The following is a 20,720-nucleotide window of genomic DNA, read 5'->3' on the forward strand; positions in this document are numbered from 1 at the left end:
AAAGATTACTCTTAAGGATAGACAGAGTTCCTAGTGGAGTCAGGGACTGGCAGAGTCTGTAGAGATGATTCTGGAAGGCCTTGAATTTAGAGGTGGTCTACTTTATGAAGAGAGTGACTATATAACTCAGCAGGTGACAACGTTCTGTATTTCATATCCTGTGATTTTACTTTTTCAGTTCCTGGAAATAATGCAAAGGGTTTGGCCAAGTGTGAGGATAAATCTAATGACTTTGCATGGCATATTATGTCATCTATTCTAATACTTGAAGACAAAAGGCAAATTGGATGATCTGAGGAACTGCTCTATCCCATCCCCCAATTCCTGAAGTCTAGTTTCTCCTCTGAATATATTGATTAATATAACACTAGTCTGCTTTTATGAAATTCAGTCTCTGTATTGATCCATTATCCATACCCACCACAGAATTTAAGCTGTTTAATACATATTATTCAATTATTTGAGAAAATTGCTTTTGGTTTCTGCTTTCTGCTAAAATATATTTGTAAAAGTGTCTGCATGTTAATCAATTTTTTTCTGACTTACACATTTACAATTATAGCCAAAAAGTCCTTTAGATTATAGATGAACTAATGGAGCCATGTGTACTCTTTTGTTGATGGCTTAGACCCTGAGAATTCTGGGGGGTTGTGGTCCTGGTTGGTTGATATTGTTTTTCTTCCTATGGGGCTGCAAAACCCTTTAACTCCTTTGGTCATTTCTCTAACTCCTCTATTGGGGACCCCGCGCTCAATCCAATGGTTGGCTGCAAGCATCCACCGTGGCTCTGGCAGGGCCTCTCAGGAGACAGTCATATCGGGCTTCTTTCAGCATGCACTTCTTGGCACCCATAGGTCCACTTTATTTTCTGTCATAACTCTAAGCCATGCCTAAAAATAATAGACATTAAAAGATAAACATTTCAAGGGGAACTTTATATATATATATATATATGTACATATATATTCAGCTGAAAGCCAACAGGTTCAAGAAGAGTGTGGACATTTGAAACTGAGCTATCCAAGTTTATGGCAAATCAGGCAGCTTTTAGTGGAGAAACACTACTGGCCAAAGTTAGCATAACTAACAAAACTATCTCAATTTTATTAACTAAAAGACTCAGGTATGTTATGTTTGGTACATTTCTTCACCATGGAGCATTATGACACTGACATCTGCCCCAACATTTCCCTTCAGCCTGTACACTACTAAGTAGACAAAAATAGTAGCTGGGAAATTCATCATAGTTCAGATTTCTGTCTCTACTAAACATTGCTTAGATTTGGAGATAGAAGTAAGAGTCTTAGTGAGTTATACACAAACATCAGCTTAGAAAGAAAAGATCAATGTTGATGATGAGTAGTGAAGAACACATTACTAATTACTAGCACATCAAAGGAATTCATCCAACAGACCACTGGCATCTAACACTGGCCAGAGATTATCAGGCATTGTATCCTACACAGTAGACTACCCAAAAGTTGACATACCATGTAGCCTGAACCTGTTGACTCTATAGAGCCTACATCTTCCTCAAATGGTGCACACATGGAAGCATATAGAGGTAATCCCAGGACATGGGGATATAAGTCCAGATGATGGTGAGTTTGAGAACAGCCTAGGATATATAGCAAGATAATGCCTCACAAGATATGGAGGAAAAATAATTTTCAAGAGCTACAAAGCTACTAGTAGACTATAAAAATAGGTTTGATGTTTTAGAAAGCTTGGTATTTTTTCTAACACATAACTCATCAACCACTGTCTTTAACATTCACCCACATGACTCCAAAATTATATTCATACAAAAATTTGCACACAGACATTAACAGCAGTGATTAATTTTCAAAACATAGAAGTAGTAAAGACATCCTTCAGAAAGTGGATAAACTGGCACATCCAGACAAGCCTTTGAGAACAAAAGAGCATTGCTAAATAAGAGACACTTATGAAAAGCTATGTAATATTTGAGCTTAACTCCATCACTTTATGGAGATGTAAATTAGGAAAACATTAAAAAGTTGATGGTTCCAAGGGGTCAGGCATAGAAGGTGAATAAATAAAGAGTTGGACCAAGGAAATTTTAGGGAAATGAACTATGTTCTGTGGAAATGCTGAATATATATAACACGTTCTTATAGAACCCAAGACTACCAGCCCAAGGATGGCATCACCCACAGTGGGCCTTTCCACCTTTGACCACTAAGTGAGAAAATGCCTCACAGCTTGATCTCATGGAGGCATTTCCTGAAGGGAGGCTCCTTTCTCTGTGATAACTCTAGCTTGTTTCAAGTTGACATACAAGACCAGCCAGTATACTACTTCAGTGAATAAGGTGAAGAACAGTCAAGGAAGATGCCCTATAACAACCTTGGGCCTCTCCATGTACATGCACATATGAGCACATGCACACACATGCACTCGCACACATATGAACAATCATATACACATTCATGAATACAATGAACACACTAAAAAGCAAGCTTAATACTAAGTCTTAATCACTCATATAAATAAAAAGGCAGTCTTAAATGAATAACTAAAATTTATGAATATAACCCAGACACTATTGCATATGCCAGCAAGATTTTGCTGAAAGGACCCTGATATAGCTGTCTTGAGTGACGCTATGCCAGTGCCTAGCAAATACAGAAGTGGATGCTCACAGGCATCTATAGGATGGAACACAGGGCCCCCAATGGAGGAGCTAGAGAAAGTACCCAAAGAGCTGAAGGGGTCTGCAACCCTAATATCAACTAACCAGTACCCCCAGAGCTCGTGTCTCTAGCTGCATGTGTAGCAGAAGATGGCCTAGTTGGCCATCATTGGGAAGAGAGGCCCCTTGGACTTGCAAATTTTATATGCCCCAGTACAGGGGAATGCCAGGACCAAGAAGTGGGAGTGGGTGGGCAGGGGAGCAGGGTGGGGGGATAGCATTTGAAATGTAAATAAAGAAAATATCTAATAAAATAAATAAATAAATAGATAGATAAAGTGAATTGTAAAATAACAACAAAAAAAATCCCTGTTATATGTAATTTATATCCCCTTGCTTCTATGAGCTCTAAAGACATAGATATTGCATAGAATTATCAGTTTTATTTCTATGATTGCTATTAGGAAATGCCAACAAGAAAAGGCTTCAGAGGAAATCATGTATATTGAACATGACTTCCTGCAAGTGCCAAACTGTGAAACATTTGAGACACAGAGCAAGAAGAGAGAATACTGATAGATTCAGAAAAGAGAGAAAAGGGATTGTAAAGATCTGCAGAATGAAGATGTGCTTGCTGACCTAATTTCTAGATCTATGTAGCTAGAAATCTCAGATATGTTCCTGTATGGAGATATGGATAAAGATTTTGAAATAACAGCTCAGAAATGGTGTTGTCCTACATGAGGGGATGCCTGTATTTCCTGCTCTTGGCATAGGTTAAGAGCAGGGGTTCTTTAAGGAACATTCAAAATATGTAAAATAGGACCATTTCAGTTCAAAAATTTAGTAAAAGAAATAATAGAGAGAGGATCTAGGTAACACAAGAAATAGGTTTCTTGATTTACTTAGTCTTTCTTTAATTTTTTCTTTCACTAAAGAATTATCTAAAACATATTGAGTATAGATTAAGTACTGTGTGAGACAAAAATAAATAAATAAAGCAGTTCCTAAGTCTTATGGAATATGAAATACTTTAAGAGCTAATACACTTATATAAAAACTACAATGCAGAGTTAAGGGTTAGAAATAATTTGGAGAAAGAGAAAAATTACTACAAGAAATTTGTATAGTGATCAATTTTGCCTCAGACAGTAAGAGGAACATTATATGCAAAGATAAAATTTAATCTTAGATTGGTGTGCTTGCTCCTCCCCAACATCCCACATTTTCCCTATTTCCCAGGAGATCTGCTGTAACCAGGGATACAGATGAGGCCCTCACCCAAATAACCACCCCAACTGGGGCCCCAACAGAGTCCAGTATACATGAGACCTCTACCCGCCCCCCCCCCATGCGACCTCAATCTCCTTTCTAGTCTGTACCTCTGCCTGGTCAGATCAGTGTGTCTGCTCCCCTCTCATATACCAAAGCCTGCCTGACTCCCAGGAAGTCTACCATAACCAGGTCACAGGAGGACTGCCCTAACCAGGGACACAGGAGGATAGCTCTAACCAAGAACAGAGGACACCTCCTCTAATAAGGGACATAGGAGGTCCCCCTAACCATAATCAACATGGCCTGCCTCCCATGAGGCCTGCTCTAAACCAGGTCACAGAGCTCTACTTGCCTCCAAGGAGGCAGGCTCCAGACAAAGATACCCAGGCCAGTTAACAGCAGAGACAACCAGTTGATGAGAAGCAAGTACAGGATCATAAGCAATAGAAGTCAAAGTATTTTGGCATGGTCAGAACTATCACACACCTGAAAAGCATAATGTTGACCTAATATCTCATCTCATGAAGATAATATAGGCCTTTAAGGAGGATATAAATAGCTCACTTAAAGAAATACACGAAAATACAAACAAATAGGTAGAAGTCCTTACAGAGGAAACAAATTCCTTAAAGTGATACAGGAAAACACAATCAAACAGGTGAATGAATTGAACAAAGCAGTCCAAGACCTAAAAGTGGTAGTAGAAACAATAAATAAATAGAGACAACCCTGAAGATGGAAAACCAAGGAAAGAGATCAGGAACTACAGATGCAAGTATCAGCAATAGACTACAAGAAATAAAAGAGAGAATCTCGGGTGTAGAAGATATCACAGAAGATATTTAAACAATGATAAAAGAAAAAACAAAGTGTAAAACTATCCTAACCCCAAACATCCAGGAAATTCAGAACAATATGAAAAGACCAAACATAAGAGTAATAGGAATAGAAGAGAGCAAAGATTCCCAGCCTAAAGGGCCAGAAAACATCTTCAACAGAATCATAGAAAAAAAAAACTTCCCTAACCTGAAGAAATATATGGCCATAAATGTACTAAAAGTCTACAGAACACCAAATAGATTGGACCAGAAAAGGAAAAATTTCCATCACATAATAATCAAAACACGAAATTCACAGAACAAAAAAAATATTAAAAGCAGTAAGGGGAAAAGGCCAAGTAACATATAAAGGCAGACCTATCAAAATTACACCAGACATCTCAACAGAGATACTAAAAGCCAGAAGATCCTGTAAAGATGCCCAGGGTGTCTGTTAAAGAACACAAATGCCAGCCCAGGATATTATTCCCAACAAAACTCTCAATTATCATAGATGGAGAAACCAAGATATTCTATGACAAAACCAAATTTAAACAATATCTATCTACCAATCCAGCCCTACAGAGGATGCTAGAAGGAAAACTAGAGTATGAAGAGGGTATCTACACCCAAGAAAACAGAAGAAATTAATCATCTCACAACAAAATCAAAAGAAGAGAAACACACACACACACACACACACACCCCACCTCCATCAACAAAAATAACTGTAACAAACAGTCACTAGTCTTTAATGTCTCTCAACGTCAATGGACTCAACTCTCCAATAAAAAGACATAGGCCAACACACTGGATACATAAACAGGACCCAGCATTTTGCTGTATACAAGAAGCACACCTCAATGACAACGAAAGACACTACCTCAGAGTAAAAGGCTAGAAAAAAGTTTTCTAAGCAAATGGTTTGAGAAACAAGCTGGTGTAGCCATTCTAATATCCAATAAAATGGACTTTCAACCAAGAGTTGTTAAAAAAGATGGGGAAGGACACTTCAAACTCATCAAAGGAAAAATACACCAAGATGAACACTCAATTCAGAACATCTATGCCCCAAATGTAAGGGCACCCACATTTGTAAAAGTAATGTTACTAAGACTCAAAACAAATATTGATCCTTACACAAGAATAGTGGGAGACTTCAAGGCACCACTCTTATCAACGGACAGAAACAGAAACTAAATAGAGACATGGTAAAACTAATAGAAGTTATGTACCAAATGGGTTTAGCAGATGTATACAGAACATTTCACCCTAAAACAAAAGAATATACCTTCTTCTCACCACCTCATTTTTGCCTTCTCCAAAACTGACTATATAATCTCACACAAAACTAGCCTCAACCAATACAAGGAGATTGAAATAATCCAATACATCCTCTCAGATCATCATGGATTAAGGCTAGACATTAATAACAACAGAACAACAGAAAGCCCACATACTCATGGAAATTGAACAACTCTCTACTCCATGATAACTTGGCCAGGGAACAAATAAAGAAAAAAAATTAAAGGCTTTCTAGAATTCAATGAAAATGAATACCCAAACTTATAGGTCACAATGAAAGCAGTGCTAAGAGGAAAATTCGTAGCACTAAGTGCCCTCCCAAGGAAATTGGAGAGATCCTACACTAGCAACTTAACTAGCACATCTGAAAGCTCTAGAACAGAAAGAAGCAAACACACACTAGAGTAGTAGAGGGTAGGAAATAATCAAACTTAGGGCTGAAAGCAACCAGTTAGAAACAAACAGAATGACACAAAGAATGCACAAATCAACAAGATAAGTAAACCCTTAGCAAGATAACTAAAGGGCACAGAGACAGTGTACAAATTAACAAAATCAGAAATGAAAACAGAGATATAACAACAGAATCTGAGGAAATTCAAAAGATCATCAGATCCTACAACAAAAGGCTACACTCAACGAAACTGGAAAATCTAGATGAAAGGAATGATTTTCTAAACAAATTTCAGGTTCCAAAGTTAACAAACATCGGGCAAATTATCTAAACAGTCCCATAAACTATAAAAAATAGAAGAAGTCATTAAAAACCTCTCAATTGCTGGGCGTGGTGGCGCACGCCTTTAATTCCAGCACTCGGGAGGCGGAGGCAGAGGCAGGCGGATTTCTGAGTTCGAGGCCAGCCTGGTCTACAAAGTGAGTTCCAGGACAGCCAGGGCTATACAGAGAAACCCTGTCTCGAAAAACTAAAACCAACCAACCAAACAAACAAACAAATAAAACAAACAAAAAAACCTCTCTACCAAAATAAAATGCCCAGATGCCCAGGGCCAGATTCTTTTAGTGCAAAAGTGTACCAGACCTTCAAAGAATAGCTAACACCCATACTTCTCAAACTATTCCACAAAATAGAAACAGAAGGAACACTACCTAATTCATTTTATGAAACTACAGTTACTATGATTCCTATCCCACACAAAGACCCAACAAAGAAAGAGAACTTCAGACCAATTTCAATTATGAATATCGACGCAAAATACACAGTAAAATTCTTGCAAACCAACTTCAAGAGGACATCAAAACCATCATTCACCATGATCAAATAGGCTTCATCCCAAGGATGCAAGGTTGGTTTAATATACTAAACTCCAACAACATAATACACTATATAAACAAACTCAAAAAAAAATCACATGTTCATCTTACCAGATGCTGAAAAAGCATTTGACAATATCCAAAACCCTGTCATGTTAAAAGTCTTGGAGAGATCAGGAATTTAAAGCTCATAACTAAACATAATAAAAAAATACAGCAAATAAACAGCCAATATCAAACTAAATGAAGAGAAACTTGAAGCAATCCCACTAAAATCAGGGATTAGACAAGTCTGCCCACTCTCTCCCTATCTATTCAATATAGTACCACAGAGCAGTAGTGACAAAAAACAAAACAAAACAAAACAAAAAAACAAAACCAACCAAAACAACAACAACAACAACAACAAAACCCAAAACTACATGGTATTTGTTTTTACCAATTGAATAGATCAATAGAATAGAATTGAAGACCTAGACTTAAACCCACACATCTATGGACCCATGATCTTTGACAAAGAAGCCAAAAGCATATAGTGAAAAATGGAAGCATCTTCCACAAATGTTGCTGGTCTAACTGTCGATCTAGATGTAGAGGAATGCAAATTGATCCATATTTATCTTCTTGTACAAAGCTCAAGTCCAAGTGGAACAAGAACCTCCACATAAAACCAGATAAACTGGATCTAATAGAAGAGAAAGTGGGAAATAGCCTCGTATGCATGGAAACATGGGAAAATTTCCTGAACAGAACACCAATGGCTCAGGCTCTAAGATCAACAATTGACAAATGGGACCTCATAAAAATGAAAAGCTTCTATAAGGCAAAGAACACTGTCAATCAGACAAAATGGCAACCTACAGATTTGGAAAGATCTCCACTAACTCTATATGTGTTTGAAGGCTAATATACAAAATATAAAAAGAACTCAAGTAGTTAAATTTCAAAAAATTAAATAATCCAATTTAAGAATGGTGTACAGAGCTAAACACAGAATTCTCAACAGAGGAATCTCAAATGGCTGAGAAGCACTTAAAGAAATGTTCACCATCCTTAATCATCAGGGAAATGCAAATCAAAACGACCCTGAAATTCTACATTACACTAATCAGAATGGCTAAGATTAAAAAAAAAAAAAAAACCTCAACGGACACTACATGCTGGTAAGGATGTGGAGAAAGAGGAACACTCCTCCATTGCTGGTGGGCTTGCAAGCTGGTACAACTACTCTGGAAATCAGTCTAGCAGTTCCTCAGAATTTTGGAAATAGATCTACCTGAAGACCTAGCTATACCACTCCTGGGAATAAACCCAAAAGATGCTCCACTGATACCACAAGGACATGTGCTCCATTATGTTCATAGCAATCTTATAGGTGATTGCCAGAATCTGGAAACAACCCAGATATTCCTCAACCGAAGAATGATTACAGAAAATGTGGTTCGTTTACACGATGGAATACTTTTCAGCTACCAAGAACAAAGACACTATGAATTTTGCAGGTAAATGGATGGAAGTAGAAAATATCATCTAGAGCGAGTTAACCCAGACCCAGAATGACATACACGGTATAAGTGGATATTAACCAAAAAGTTCAGAATACCCATGATACAACTCACAGATTGTAGGACGGTTAACGAGAGAAGGAATTCCTAAGCATGGATACCTGAAACTCACTTAAAAGGGGAACAAAACAATCATGGGAGGCAGAGGGAGGGAGGAACCTGGTGGGAGATGGGAGGGGAAAAGGAGGGACAGGATCAGGTATGGCAAGAGAAAGGAGGGATACACAGAGGGCCAGAAGTGTTGTATACCGGCCCGCGGCCTATTTCAACCGGGTACACCTGGGAGGCAGGCTGGGGCTGAAAGAGACTAGACTTCGAGAGAAATTAATGGAGACCAAGACACGATTCTGTTTAAGGCCTGCCAGTTTACTAAGTGAGTGTGCTTATAAAGGGGAAGGCCCATTTCCCTCCAATCATTCTTGGAGCCAGCCTGTAGGATAGAATGTTTCTCCAGAATATGTCTTGGAGTAGCAGTGGCAGGTGGCAGAACAATAGAGCCATCTAGGCAGGAAGGTTCCACCCTAGGTAATCTCTTTAGTGGCAGCAGGGTCAAGGTCTGGATCAGCCTGTTTCAGGCTGGGGGAGGTTACACAGAAGAATGACTTATAACATGAATCTTTGAGTAGTAGGGAGCAGGAGAAACCTCTAGAAAGTCCCAGAGTCCTGGGATGTGAGAGGCTACCTGGACTCAATGGGTAAGACATTAGCCCAACAATGAGGAGATTTACCAGGAAGAGATCACCTACAGTAGACAGACACTATCCCCAGTCAAAGCAGGGGCCTGTTCACCCATCTTCAAAAATTTTAACCCAGAACTGTTCCTATCTAAAGTAAACGGAGAGGCAGAAATGGAGTAGAGACTGAAGGAAAGGCCATCCAGATTGGCCCAACTTGGGATCCATCCCGTGCACACACACCAATTCCTGACACTATTACTGAGACTATATTGTGTATGCAGACAGGAGTCCTCTGAGAGGCTCTATCAGCAACTGACTGGGACAAAGGCAGATACTTACAGCCAACCGTTGGATCGAGACTGGGGACCAATATGGAAGAGATATGGGGAAAGACTGAAGGAGCTGAAGGGGATTGCAACCCCATAGAAAGAACACCAGTGTCAACTAACCTGGACCCCTCAGAGCTCCCAGAGACTAAGCCAAAAACCTAGGTGCATACATGAGCTGGTTCATGGCCCCAGGCACATGTATAGCAGAGAACTGCCTTGGATGGCCCCAGTGGGAGGGGATGAGTTTAATCCTATGGAAACTTGATACCCCAGAGAAGAGGTGGGGGTGGGTGGGCAGGAGGGTGAACACCCTCTCAGAGGTGGAGTGAAGGAAGCAGGAGGATGGGGTAAAGAATTTGGGGACGGGGGACCAGGAAGGGGGCAACTTTTGGAATGTAAATAAAATAATTTAATTAAAAATACATACTTTTGAAAAAAATCTTAGTTTTCTATAGTAAACAAAGCAGTGTGACTAAAAAGGAAGCTGATCTCAGAAAGGAAGAACAGTGGGACGAAAGAGGATGTGTTTGGTCATGAGAGTCAGAGTCCCAGAGCATTAGCAAAAGACAAATTCTGCTGATTGGCACGGGCCTGATTTTCAGGCAAAAGTGATATCAATACTATTTTGATGGAAGGGAACCAAATTATGGAATCACACAACTTGGTGAAAACTCACTAAGTGAATATCACAAGGAGAGCTGAAGGTTGGGAGACCAGCAGTGTGAGAGTAGGTGGACATGGGTAATAGCAGTGACTAGTTGAATCATCCTCTGAAGGACGTTACTTACTAGATTACAGTCACCTTGGTACTAGATGTTTCATAAAATCAATAAAACGACTCCATTATAGCTAGCAGGGGTAAGTGTTGCTATATGAAATTTCAGTCTAAGTTATTACTTAGGTATTTCATTGTATGTATGTATGTATGTATGTATGTATGTATGTATGTATGTGATTATGACAATAAAATATTGTTTCTTCCTGTGTATTATAGTCAAGCTAAATGAACTAGCAGAAATCCTGCCTTCGTGATCTCTCTCCACACAGTGAGCTCAGAGTATACCTTTCTGCCTGAAATGTGCTGTATGGCACCAAGGGAGGATTTTAATGATATTTTTATTCTTTGCAAGTTTTGCACATTTCTATAATGTGTATTTATCATACCCACCCACCACTATCTTCCTTCACCTCACCCTACCTGCTTTTCTCCTCAGCTTCACGTCCTCTGGGGATTTAACTTAAAGTCTCCCACTTGAAGGAGATAGAAACTCTCCAAGCTAACTTGGATGAGCCTGTATCGGAAGCAGCTACTGACAATTATTGTTCGTTCATCCATCCATTGCTGCTTGACAACTGTACTGTACGTTTTGAATACTCAATGTCACTTCTTTGAGTTTCTGATATTTTTAAAAGTGATCAACTGCCTTCAAAATAGCAATTCTCCTGGGGCATAATTTCATCCCTTGGAGGATATATGCTAATGTGTAGAGCTACTTTTAGTTATCAAAATTTGTGGAAAAGGGGTGCTACAGACAGGTAAGAAGACTTGCTGAATCCTCTGAACTGGTTAGCTCCTTACAATCAAGACTAGTTCAGGACAAAGCTTCAATAGCACCAGGGCTAAGAAACCTTGTTTTCTTCAGAATTACCCTAACTAGTTATTTAAAGAGTGTGATTATTTTGTTGGATTTTTTTATTTTCTGAGATAAAGTCTCCCACAACCCAGTCTGGCTTCCAGTTTCCTGAGAAGCTGAGAATGACCTAGAGTTTTTTTATGAGAATTAAAAAAATTTTTTTCTTTATTTACATGTCAAATGTTATCCCCTTTCCTGGTCCCCCCTGAAACCCCCTATTCCATACCCCTCACCTGCTTCTATGAGACGTTCTTGCACACACCCACCCACTCCTGCCTCCCCACCCTAGAAATCCCCTACATCAAGCCTTCACAGGACCAAGGGCCTCTCCTCCCATTGATGCCCGACAAGGCCATCCTCTGCTACATATCCAGGTAGAGCCATGGGTCCCCCCATGTGTACTCTTTGGGTGGTGGTTTAGTCCCTGGGAGCTTTGGTTGTTTGATATTAGCCTCCCAGGAGACATCTATATCAGGCTCCTGTCAGCAAGCACTTGTTGGCATCCACAATAGTGTCTGGGTTTGGTGTCTGTATATGGGATGGATCTCCAGGTGGGGCAGTCTCTGAATGGCCTTTCCTGTAGTCTCTGCTCTACACATTGTCTCCATATTTGCTCCCGTGAGTATTTTGCTCCACTTCATCAGTTGAAAGACTCACACTACTTTCTGGACACAGACTCAGAGAGATTGCATATGGAATGCTCTGACCACCAACTTTATTAGATTTAAAACAATAAAACAATATTTGTTCCCACACAACCATGAACGAAATGCTGCAGCAGACAGTTTGGAGTGCATTATTTACAACTCGAAGACCACTTTCTGAATCTTAGCATTAGAAACACAATCATAGTTAACCACTGTAATACAGAAAGTTTATGTGATAATTTATTCCATCTATGAAGAAAGAACCTTGCTTTGAAGTGAGTAGTGGTAGTAAGCGTTTCCCAGTTTGAAAACTGATCCAATAGCACTTAGTGAGAAATGTCCTAGGTACACCGATTCAATACATACAGCAGCCATAAACAAACTTTGCAAGGAAAGAGGGCATGTGAATTTGACAGCTAAGGATGCAAATTGCAAATAACTTTGTTAAGCTGTTTATATACCTTAACTTGCAAATTTAGACACCTCACAGGCAAGAAATATTCCGATAAAGCCTTATTTAGCCCTATTGTGGGCAACAATGTTTCACTTTCCTGATGCCTTCATGAATCTGTTTGTTTTTACTTCCCGGACATAAATTCCCTGTTGTTTTCCATTATTTGACCTTAAGAAAATGCTGGACAAAAATCTCCCCCTGGTGACCAAAATATGTAAGTGGACATTCAAAATGTCAAATCTTGTACACCTATCCTGGAACAGCTCTCAGTCATCATCCCTCTCAATTTTTCAGGATAAAAATTATATATTGATTAAGTACCATTAATCAGTATTTCTCTTATGTATCTCTATGCCATCGGGATGGCGATATGAGTGTTGTATACATGGTAGTGTTTCTAAAAACCATAAAAAAATCCAGAAAAGTTTCCCAGCAAAGTTTAAACTAACTTCACTTTATTTTGCCACCAAATTTTGATATAATCTTCTCTTCTAAATTTTCTGATATGCATTTAGAAGTAACAAACTTATTTCCTGTGATGGAAAAAACTGGAAAAGTCTAGAAGAAATGTAAAGAAGACAAAAAGATGAGTATGAGCTCTAGATAAATCATAGGGACCTGTATGAGCACCTTGACGTTTCTGAAGATTCAAAACGTTTTTTACTTGAAGGGTACCCAGAAAAAACATATTCTAAAACTCTCCCAGGCTATCTGTAAAACCACATAATGCATCCTGTATACCCTTGGTTTAAAGAGATGAAATATCTTTACTGCATTTTTCAATGATAAATCAACCTATCCCTTCACAAATATGTGATTCTGAAATAAATCATGTGTTTCACATTGCTAGGTCCAGCTATTTAATCTCACTTCATTGTACCAATGCCACCAAATGGATGTCTGAATTCTTATATGCATATAACCGGCATGCTACGGTTGTCTTTAACATCTATCTGTAGCGAGTTAGAGACCCGTTTTTGAAGCAATCCAGTGTCGGTAATAAGTCACTTGTGTGTACACCCCAGGCTTGTTCTTTTGACCACAGTTGTCTCCCCAGCTCACAATTCCAATGAGATACCAGGTATCTTTGTTGTCTCTTATAACCAATGGTCCCCCAGAATCACCCTGAAAATAAACAAGAAAAACAATTGGCTAAACAGTTTATCATTTACAAAAGTTTGATGGACCACTTATTTATTCTAAGCATGTGTATAGATTACCAACACTAAATAAGAAAGTAAAGCCCATTACATACAAGCATTAGACCAGTATAGTAGAAAATGCTAAAACATAGCAATAGGAGACAAAAAAAACATCTCCAAATTACAATTGAGTTCATTTTGTGTTGTCCATCTACTGCTGGGCATGAGATGAGATCTGACGTGAAGTGTGGTTTGTACATCAGTGAAACTCTGCTGAGGCAAAAAGTTTTTCCTTTGGGATCTGTTGTCGAATGGAGGTAGCTTCTCTCACCTACTATGTGATGTAGTGATCTGAATATCACCGTAAGAACCACCTCCAACCCTGCCCTCCAACCCTGCCCTCCAACCCTGCCCTCCAACCCTGCCCTCCAACCCTGCCCTCCAACCCTGCCCTCCAACCCTGCCCTCCAACCCTGCCCTCCAACCCTGCCCTCCAACCCTGCCCTCCAACCCTGCCCTCCAACCCTGCCCTCCAACCCTGCCCAACTGGAATCTTTATTAGATCAAACTCTTAGCTGAGCTCCAACCAGAAACAAAATTGCAAATCTGCACTAAGTTGTGAGCATTTACTTTTTGGAAGGCAGGATTTCTCATCAACAGTTCTGATGCTTTTTGGTTTGTGCTTGGATCTTGTTTACTGAGATGTTTGGTGGAGAAATCCTCATTTTTACTCGTTCTCTTTCTCCTTCTTCTTCCCCTCCTCTCCCTCCTCTATGTTAGGGGATATTTATTGAATTCTAGATAAGCATTTGGTCATATAAGGAGTTGATGTATGTGTGTTGTGGATTGCCCTGCTGCTGTTTGTATTTTGATGCTAATTTTGCTTCCTTAAAAGGGGCTGCGATTCCATGTGAACCTTCCCCATTTTAACTTGGCAATAAAGATGCCAAGAAGCCTTAGGCAGAGAATCAGGCTGGATTTCTGGGTCCCAGGAGGAAGAGGAAGGGAGGGAGAGAGGAAGGGAGAGAGAGAGAGAGAGAGAGAGAGAGAGAGAGAGAGAGAGAGAGAGAGAGAGAGAGAGATATTCTGGCGAGGGTGTAGAGCAAATAGGAAATAACAGACTTGTAATTCCCAGGGACTGATAGTTTGTACCTGTCTGGTGTTTCCCATCCCCCATGACTAACATGAGCAGGAGAAAGGGCAAAGGGCACAGCTGCAGAACAGCCATTAGAGGTTTATCAAAGCTGGGGGGGGAGGGAGCTGAGTGAGACAGCCCTTGCTGGCACCAGGCAAGGAACAGAGACCAGATTGGCTTGGGAAAGCTAGCCATGGGTGCTGGGTGCGACCACCATTGCCTGCACTGGGCAAAGAGAAAGTGTGCATTTTAAAATCATACGCTCCTGTCTCTAGCTGCATATGTATCAGAAGATGACCTAGTCGGCCATCAGTGGAAAGAGAGGCCCATTGGTCTTGCAAACTTTATATGCCTCAGTACAGGGGAAAGCCAGGGCCAAGAAGTGGGAGTTGAGGGTGGGGTGGGGGGAGGGTTTGGGGGACTTTTGGGGTAGCATTGGAAATGTAAATGAAGAAAATACCTAATTAAAAAAATAATGAAAAAAATAAGATTATATGCTACATGGATGCTTATAATTCTGTATTATCAGATGCTCTGAAACCCTGATCATCTACCCGGGTTACCATGACTGTTCTCCAGCACTTGAGCCACTTTTTTCAGTGGCTTTTTCTATGAGTAGGGGCTTTCTTATACTTCGTTGAGTCCAATTCCAGTGAATCTTCTGGTCCACAAATCTTTCCATGGGTCTCTGAATTATCATCCCTTATCTGCTCTAAGCCTTCTGGTGACCTTCCACTCACTTCTTCCCATCTGTTCCTTAAATTAGAACGGTCTCCTTCCACACTCTTGGCAACAGAGGTTAGCTATGGATTAGATCCCACTCTGGCCTGGCCTGTGTGTTACAAATTTTTGTTCTTTTTCTTTTTCTTTTTTCCCCCCAACACTTGTTCATTGTGTGTCATTTGTGGACTTGTGGGCAGGGCCTTTTGTCACCCCATGCTACCAAAAGTCTCATCATTTCACTGAGTAGATTTACCTCTTTGATATTTACAAGGGTTTCATTTCAAAAAGAATTCTTGCATGTGGAAAGAAACAGACTCAGATTTTCATCAGAAAACACACACAACACACAGATTCTGGAAGACTGGGAACAATGTCATGAAGAACAGTAGGATACTGACAGGTATACCTAATCAAGCTTTGCACCCCATTAAATAGCCCTCTCACCTGCCATTCTGCTTCTGCTTTTTTGGGGTTACCGACGACAAATTACAGTAACTGGTCATGTTATGAATGTAGACGTCTTCACAGTTGTAACTATTCTCTCTTTCTTTTTCTGTAACTGCATAATAAGTGCTCCTTATTCTTTAGGTCTCATTAAAGCATCATTCCTCTGATGCTTGTTCCAAAAGAATGTTTTCTTGAAGGGGAGACTACTTCTTTTCTATTATATCCTTAGAGCTTCCCCAGTTCACTGTACATGATTGCTGCCTTTGTAATTTGTGAGCCTGTTGTGTAAGGCAACATTACAAGACTTATCCTAAGAGTTTCTGGACTAAGACATTTACATTTTGTGTTTGATAAAGTCAAAGAAGTCTTTGCTTATTTCAGGTTGTTCAATAAGAAAACACTTAACAGTCCTTAGGTGCTATGATAGTAACACATTTGAAAATGTCAGCGTGTCTGTGTCCCACGTGACTGTAAAGAACATAGAAAAAAAATGGGAATGGGTGGGTAGGGAAGTGGGGGGGAGGGTATGGGGGACTTTTGGGATAGCATTGGAAATGTAATTGAGGAAAATACGTAATAAAAAAACATTAAAAATTTTTTAAAAAGAGAGGAAAAAAAAAGAACATAGAGTATTTCCTGGGGTAGGCAGAAAGATTTTGAGTTAGTGATTTTGAATTATTTTCTCTCCAACCTACCCTGCAGGCATCGTAATTTCCTTCCAGAAATCCAGCACAGAACATCCCACGTTTTATTTCATTGCCATACACGTGTCGCTTCTTGCAGATGTCATTGCTTATGATTTGTACTCTGGCTTCACGGAGCTCATTTTGGGATTCCCCTTAATGGGAAAAGAAAAGACAACAACAAAGCATTCTCAGACTTTTCAATAAGTCTTAGATGGATTGAGGAGAGGAGAGTCTTTGCTAATCTTCATTCAAAAGTTGTTTACATAGAGTAAGGCTAGCATGAGCAGTCCTAGAAAAAAAAATCTAACTAAAATATAGCACGTGCCATTAATACCCACAAAAGCAGAGACGCATATCTCTAAAAGTTTGATACCTGTTTGTTCTACAGACAGGATTACACAGTGGGACCCTGTCTCAGCAAACAAACAAACAAATGGATTGTAACATTCATTTTAATAAATAAGTAGGATTGCCAATTGTTTTCTGGAAAACCCTTGAATCTTTACTTTTAAAAATAACTTATTTTTAATTAATTTTGATTTATGTGTTCTGTGTATGGAAGTTTTGCATTCCTGTATGCTTGTACACCATATCCTTGCAGTGTCTGTGGAGGGTAGAAGAATTGGATTCCTTGGAACTAGAGTTACATATGATTGGGAGCTGCCATGTGAATATTGGGAACAGAACCTAAATCCTTTGGAAGGACCTGGGTGCTATTAACTGTGCTATTTATCGGTGCTATTAACTGCTGAGCCCTTCAAACTAGTCTTTATTTTTAAAGACAGCATTCTATTTTTTTAATGAGTGTTGTGTTTATTGATTTCAGATTGTTTCTAAAAATTTACATGCTTAGTTGGTGTTGTTTCTTGGCTTGATAAAATACCTCTTAAATAATGTTCACTCAGTCCTGCACATTTACAAAGATCTTACCTGTATATGATTCTGTTGTGTGAAAAATGGCTTTGTCTCAGAAAAATGTAGGGATCTAACCTAAGCTAGGTTCTTATGACAGGCAGAAGCAGAGGAAACTAAGAATACCACAAACGTTCTGGAATTCTTTTCCTCAGCTATGGACTAGATAGGAAATCATGATACTCTGGTTGGCAGAACTCCAGCACGGCCTCAAGATTCTTGTGTTATCTCTTTTTCCCCAAGCATGGGATGGACTAGGTGAAAGTGATGAAAATAATTTTTATAATTAAGTTTAAATTATATGTGTCAAAGTGTTGAGAAATTTTTATATAAAATAATATCTTCAAACAGATTGACTTTGGCATAATCAAACTGGAGATTTTCCAAGGCAGACCTGGTCAAATCAGGTGAGATGTATAATTTCTCCATGTTTGCTTGCACATGTTTGCTGAGGAGGCAAGCTCTATATCTGCAAGAAACAGAATTTAAACACTCAGTCTGGAAGGAAATCTTGAGCTACAGATGAGGCTAGGCCCAAACTACTGTTCTGAGAAACTCAGAAAAGAAGATCCAATAACCTGAACTTCTGACGTGTTGTAGAAATTATTAAATCCCAAACTGGAGTTTCTACCCTGCTTTGGGTATTTAAGTTCCTGGATGAAAACACACACACACACAATCTTTATATTTATAATAAAGATCTTTATATTTATAATCAGCCTTAAACAGCACAATGATTGGGTGAATACCTACCTTCCATGTTATTAGAATCTACTTTCCTATTGATAACCCCAAGTTGATCATCCCTGATCTCAAGCCCAGGAAAATTAAACCCTGCCTATGTTTCTTCTGCCCAGATATTGGCTGTCAACTTATTTACCAATCAGAAATAACTTGGGGGATAGGGCTAGTGCAGACTCCAGGTTCTACATTTGCATTACAATAGACAGTAAAAGGCAAAACCTCAACAATTTCTCCTTTTAGTCCAATGAAAGGCTCTTTTTTCTCAGATATAAAATTCTGTAAATTATAAGGTATGGCATATTTTAATTATAACTAGTCTATTATATCTGGCAATTTAGATAGAGTATCTTATTATCTATCTTAACTTATTGAGTTTACAATTCTATATCTAAATCATGTTTGATTTTTAACTTGTATTACCATCTGAAAACCATCCTTTTAAATTTAGAACATCTTCAATGCTAAGCAACTTAAGTGTAATTGTGAGACTATAACTATTTAGTCTTCAACTCTGTCAGAGATTTGAGAAGGGATTAAATATTATTTGAGTATTCAGGAAGCACAAAGACATAACTTCCAAAACTATACAAATGACAGAGATAGGTGACTGCCTGAACAGTCCCCAACATTTCTTATAATGTTGGAGCATCTCTCTTTGACCTTCTGGCCCAGGATATCTGATAGACTGTAAGTGAAATAGTAATTATGAAGGACTAGTTACTCTGTCTTGACAGAGCTTAGTAGTGGACTATCCTGTGTGCGTTTGTCCTTTTGGACCGCATTCTGCAAAAAATTAGGGCATTTCTTGCACAGTGGCTAGCTTGCTATACTTAAATCAAGTCTATATGGAGGTATGGATGCTCAATATTGTCTTTGAAGTAGAATGGGGTTACTTTCAGGAGCAGACATGTCTTGTAATCAAAAGATTTTTTAAATAATAAAATAATATTAAATGCCATATTCTGTGGATCTCTGATGGTTTTGAAGACATTATCTATACATAGCATAACTGAATTGTCAGATATTGATTGTTTTTAGCTATTTACCATTTGAATAACCTTGAGAATATTTTTTATTGGATATTTTAATGTGTAGCCCAGGCTGGCCTCAAACTCATGATCCTCCTGCCTCCGCCTCCTTCAGCAAATCTTACCAGTGTGTGCCACCATAACCGGAGAAAATATTTTATTGTAAGTAACTACATTAGAATCTAATATGACCATAAGTTTAGCTATGTGTCTATTAACTTGTATTTTTTAATTATTTTAAATAGTTTGCAATAGCAGCTATTAAAAGGCTGGGCCAAAGCCTTGTATTCCTAAATGAGTTGCATAGGAACAATGCCTATCTAAGTGTAAACAAAATTAAATTTAAAATTTGTATCAATATACAAAGATTTCTACAAAAACCTTAAACTTGTATCAATATACAAATTCTGTACCAATGTAAGAAAATATAACTTCAGTTCTACATCAAAACATAAAGATTTCCACCAATATAATATTGTGGCAATAAAATGCTTTGTCTATATATAAATATAGATAGTCTGACTATTATCAATTTTAAAAATTCCAATTCCACTTCTGGGAAGGGTTAGTGAATATGACAGTTGATATTTTCTAGGTGATTGATAAACTAATTACTTTTATTGCAAACTTCTTGGCAAAATATAATAAAATTAAAACAACATAGCTCCAAAATTTATACCTCCAAGTCCTAAATAGCTCCCATCTACTTTGCGGTCACTTACTGACATTTCTTTTTTTTGTCCAAGCTTTTAGAATGTTTATTGAAATATTAGCAATTTTCATTTCCTAGTAATAGAGATAATTAATAAGAGGTGGCTATATTTATATAATTATATAGATTTTGAAAAGTGCAGTAAAATACTCCCTGTGCTTTTAAAAGTAAACAGCCCTGGGTAAGAACTATCTATCTACTCTTTTTCTTTTAATTTATTTTTTTAATTAGGTATTTTCTTCATTTACATTTCAAATGCTATCCCAAAAGTCCCCCAGACCCTCCCCCCACTCCCCTACCCACCCACTCCCTCTTCTTGACCCTGGCGTTCCCCCATACTGAGGCATATAAAGTTTGCAAGACCAAGGGGCCTCTCTTCCTAATGACGCTGACATTTCTTTAAAGAGTATTAATTTATATAGAAGAACCTCATGTCTATTTGCCCATTTCCTCTACTTTTTCATCTTTATTATTTATTTCCTTCTGTTTGTTTTAGATTATCTTTCTCATCTTTATTAGTTTAAAGTTGACACTTAGTTTATATATTTGAGATCTTCTT

General features: G+C 38.6%; 1 protein-coding gene across 1 annotated transcript in view; it reads right to left on the bottom strand.

Moving 5' to 3' along the window:
- Positions 1 to 13,595: 13,595 nt before the first annotated feature.
- The window catches only part of LOC110294877 (transmembrane protease serine 11A), a 33,334-nt gene continuing 26,209 nt past the window's right edge, over positions 13,596 to 20,720 (bottom strand). Inside the window, exons 7-8 of the mRNA XM_085836204.1 lie at positions 16,775 to 16,917; positions 13,596 to 13,757 (exon numbers count right to left, since the gene is read on the bottom strand). Of these exons, the coding sequence (XP_085692330.1) occupies positions 13,596 to 13,757; positions 16,775 to 16,917 (305 nt within the window). The remainder of the gene's footprint in view (positions 13,758 to 16,774; positions 16,918 to 20,720) is intronic.

Source organism: Mus caroli, unplaced genomic scaffold, assembly GCF_978045245.1.
Source record: "Mus caroli unplaced genomic scaffold, Mus_caroli_1 scaffold_4, whole genome shotgun sequence".
NCBI lineage: Eukaryota > Metazoa > Chordata > Mammalia > Rodentia > Muridae > Mus > Mus caroli.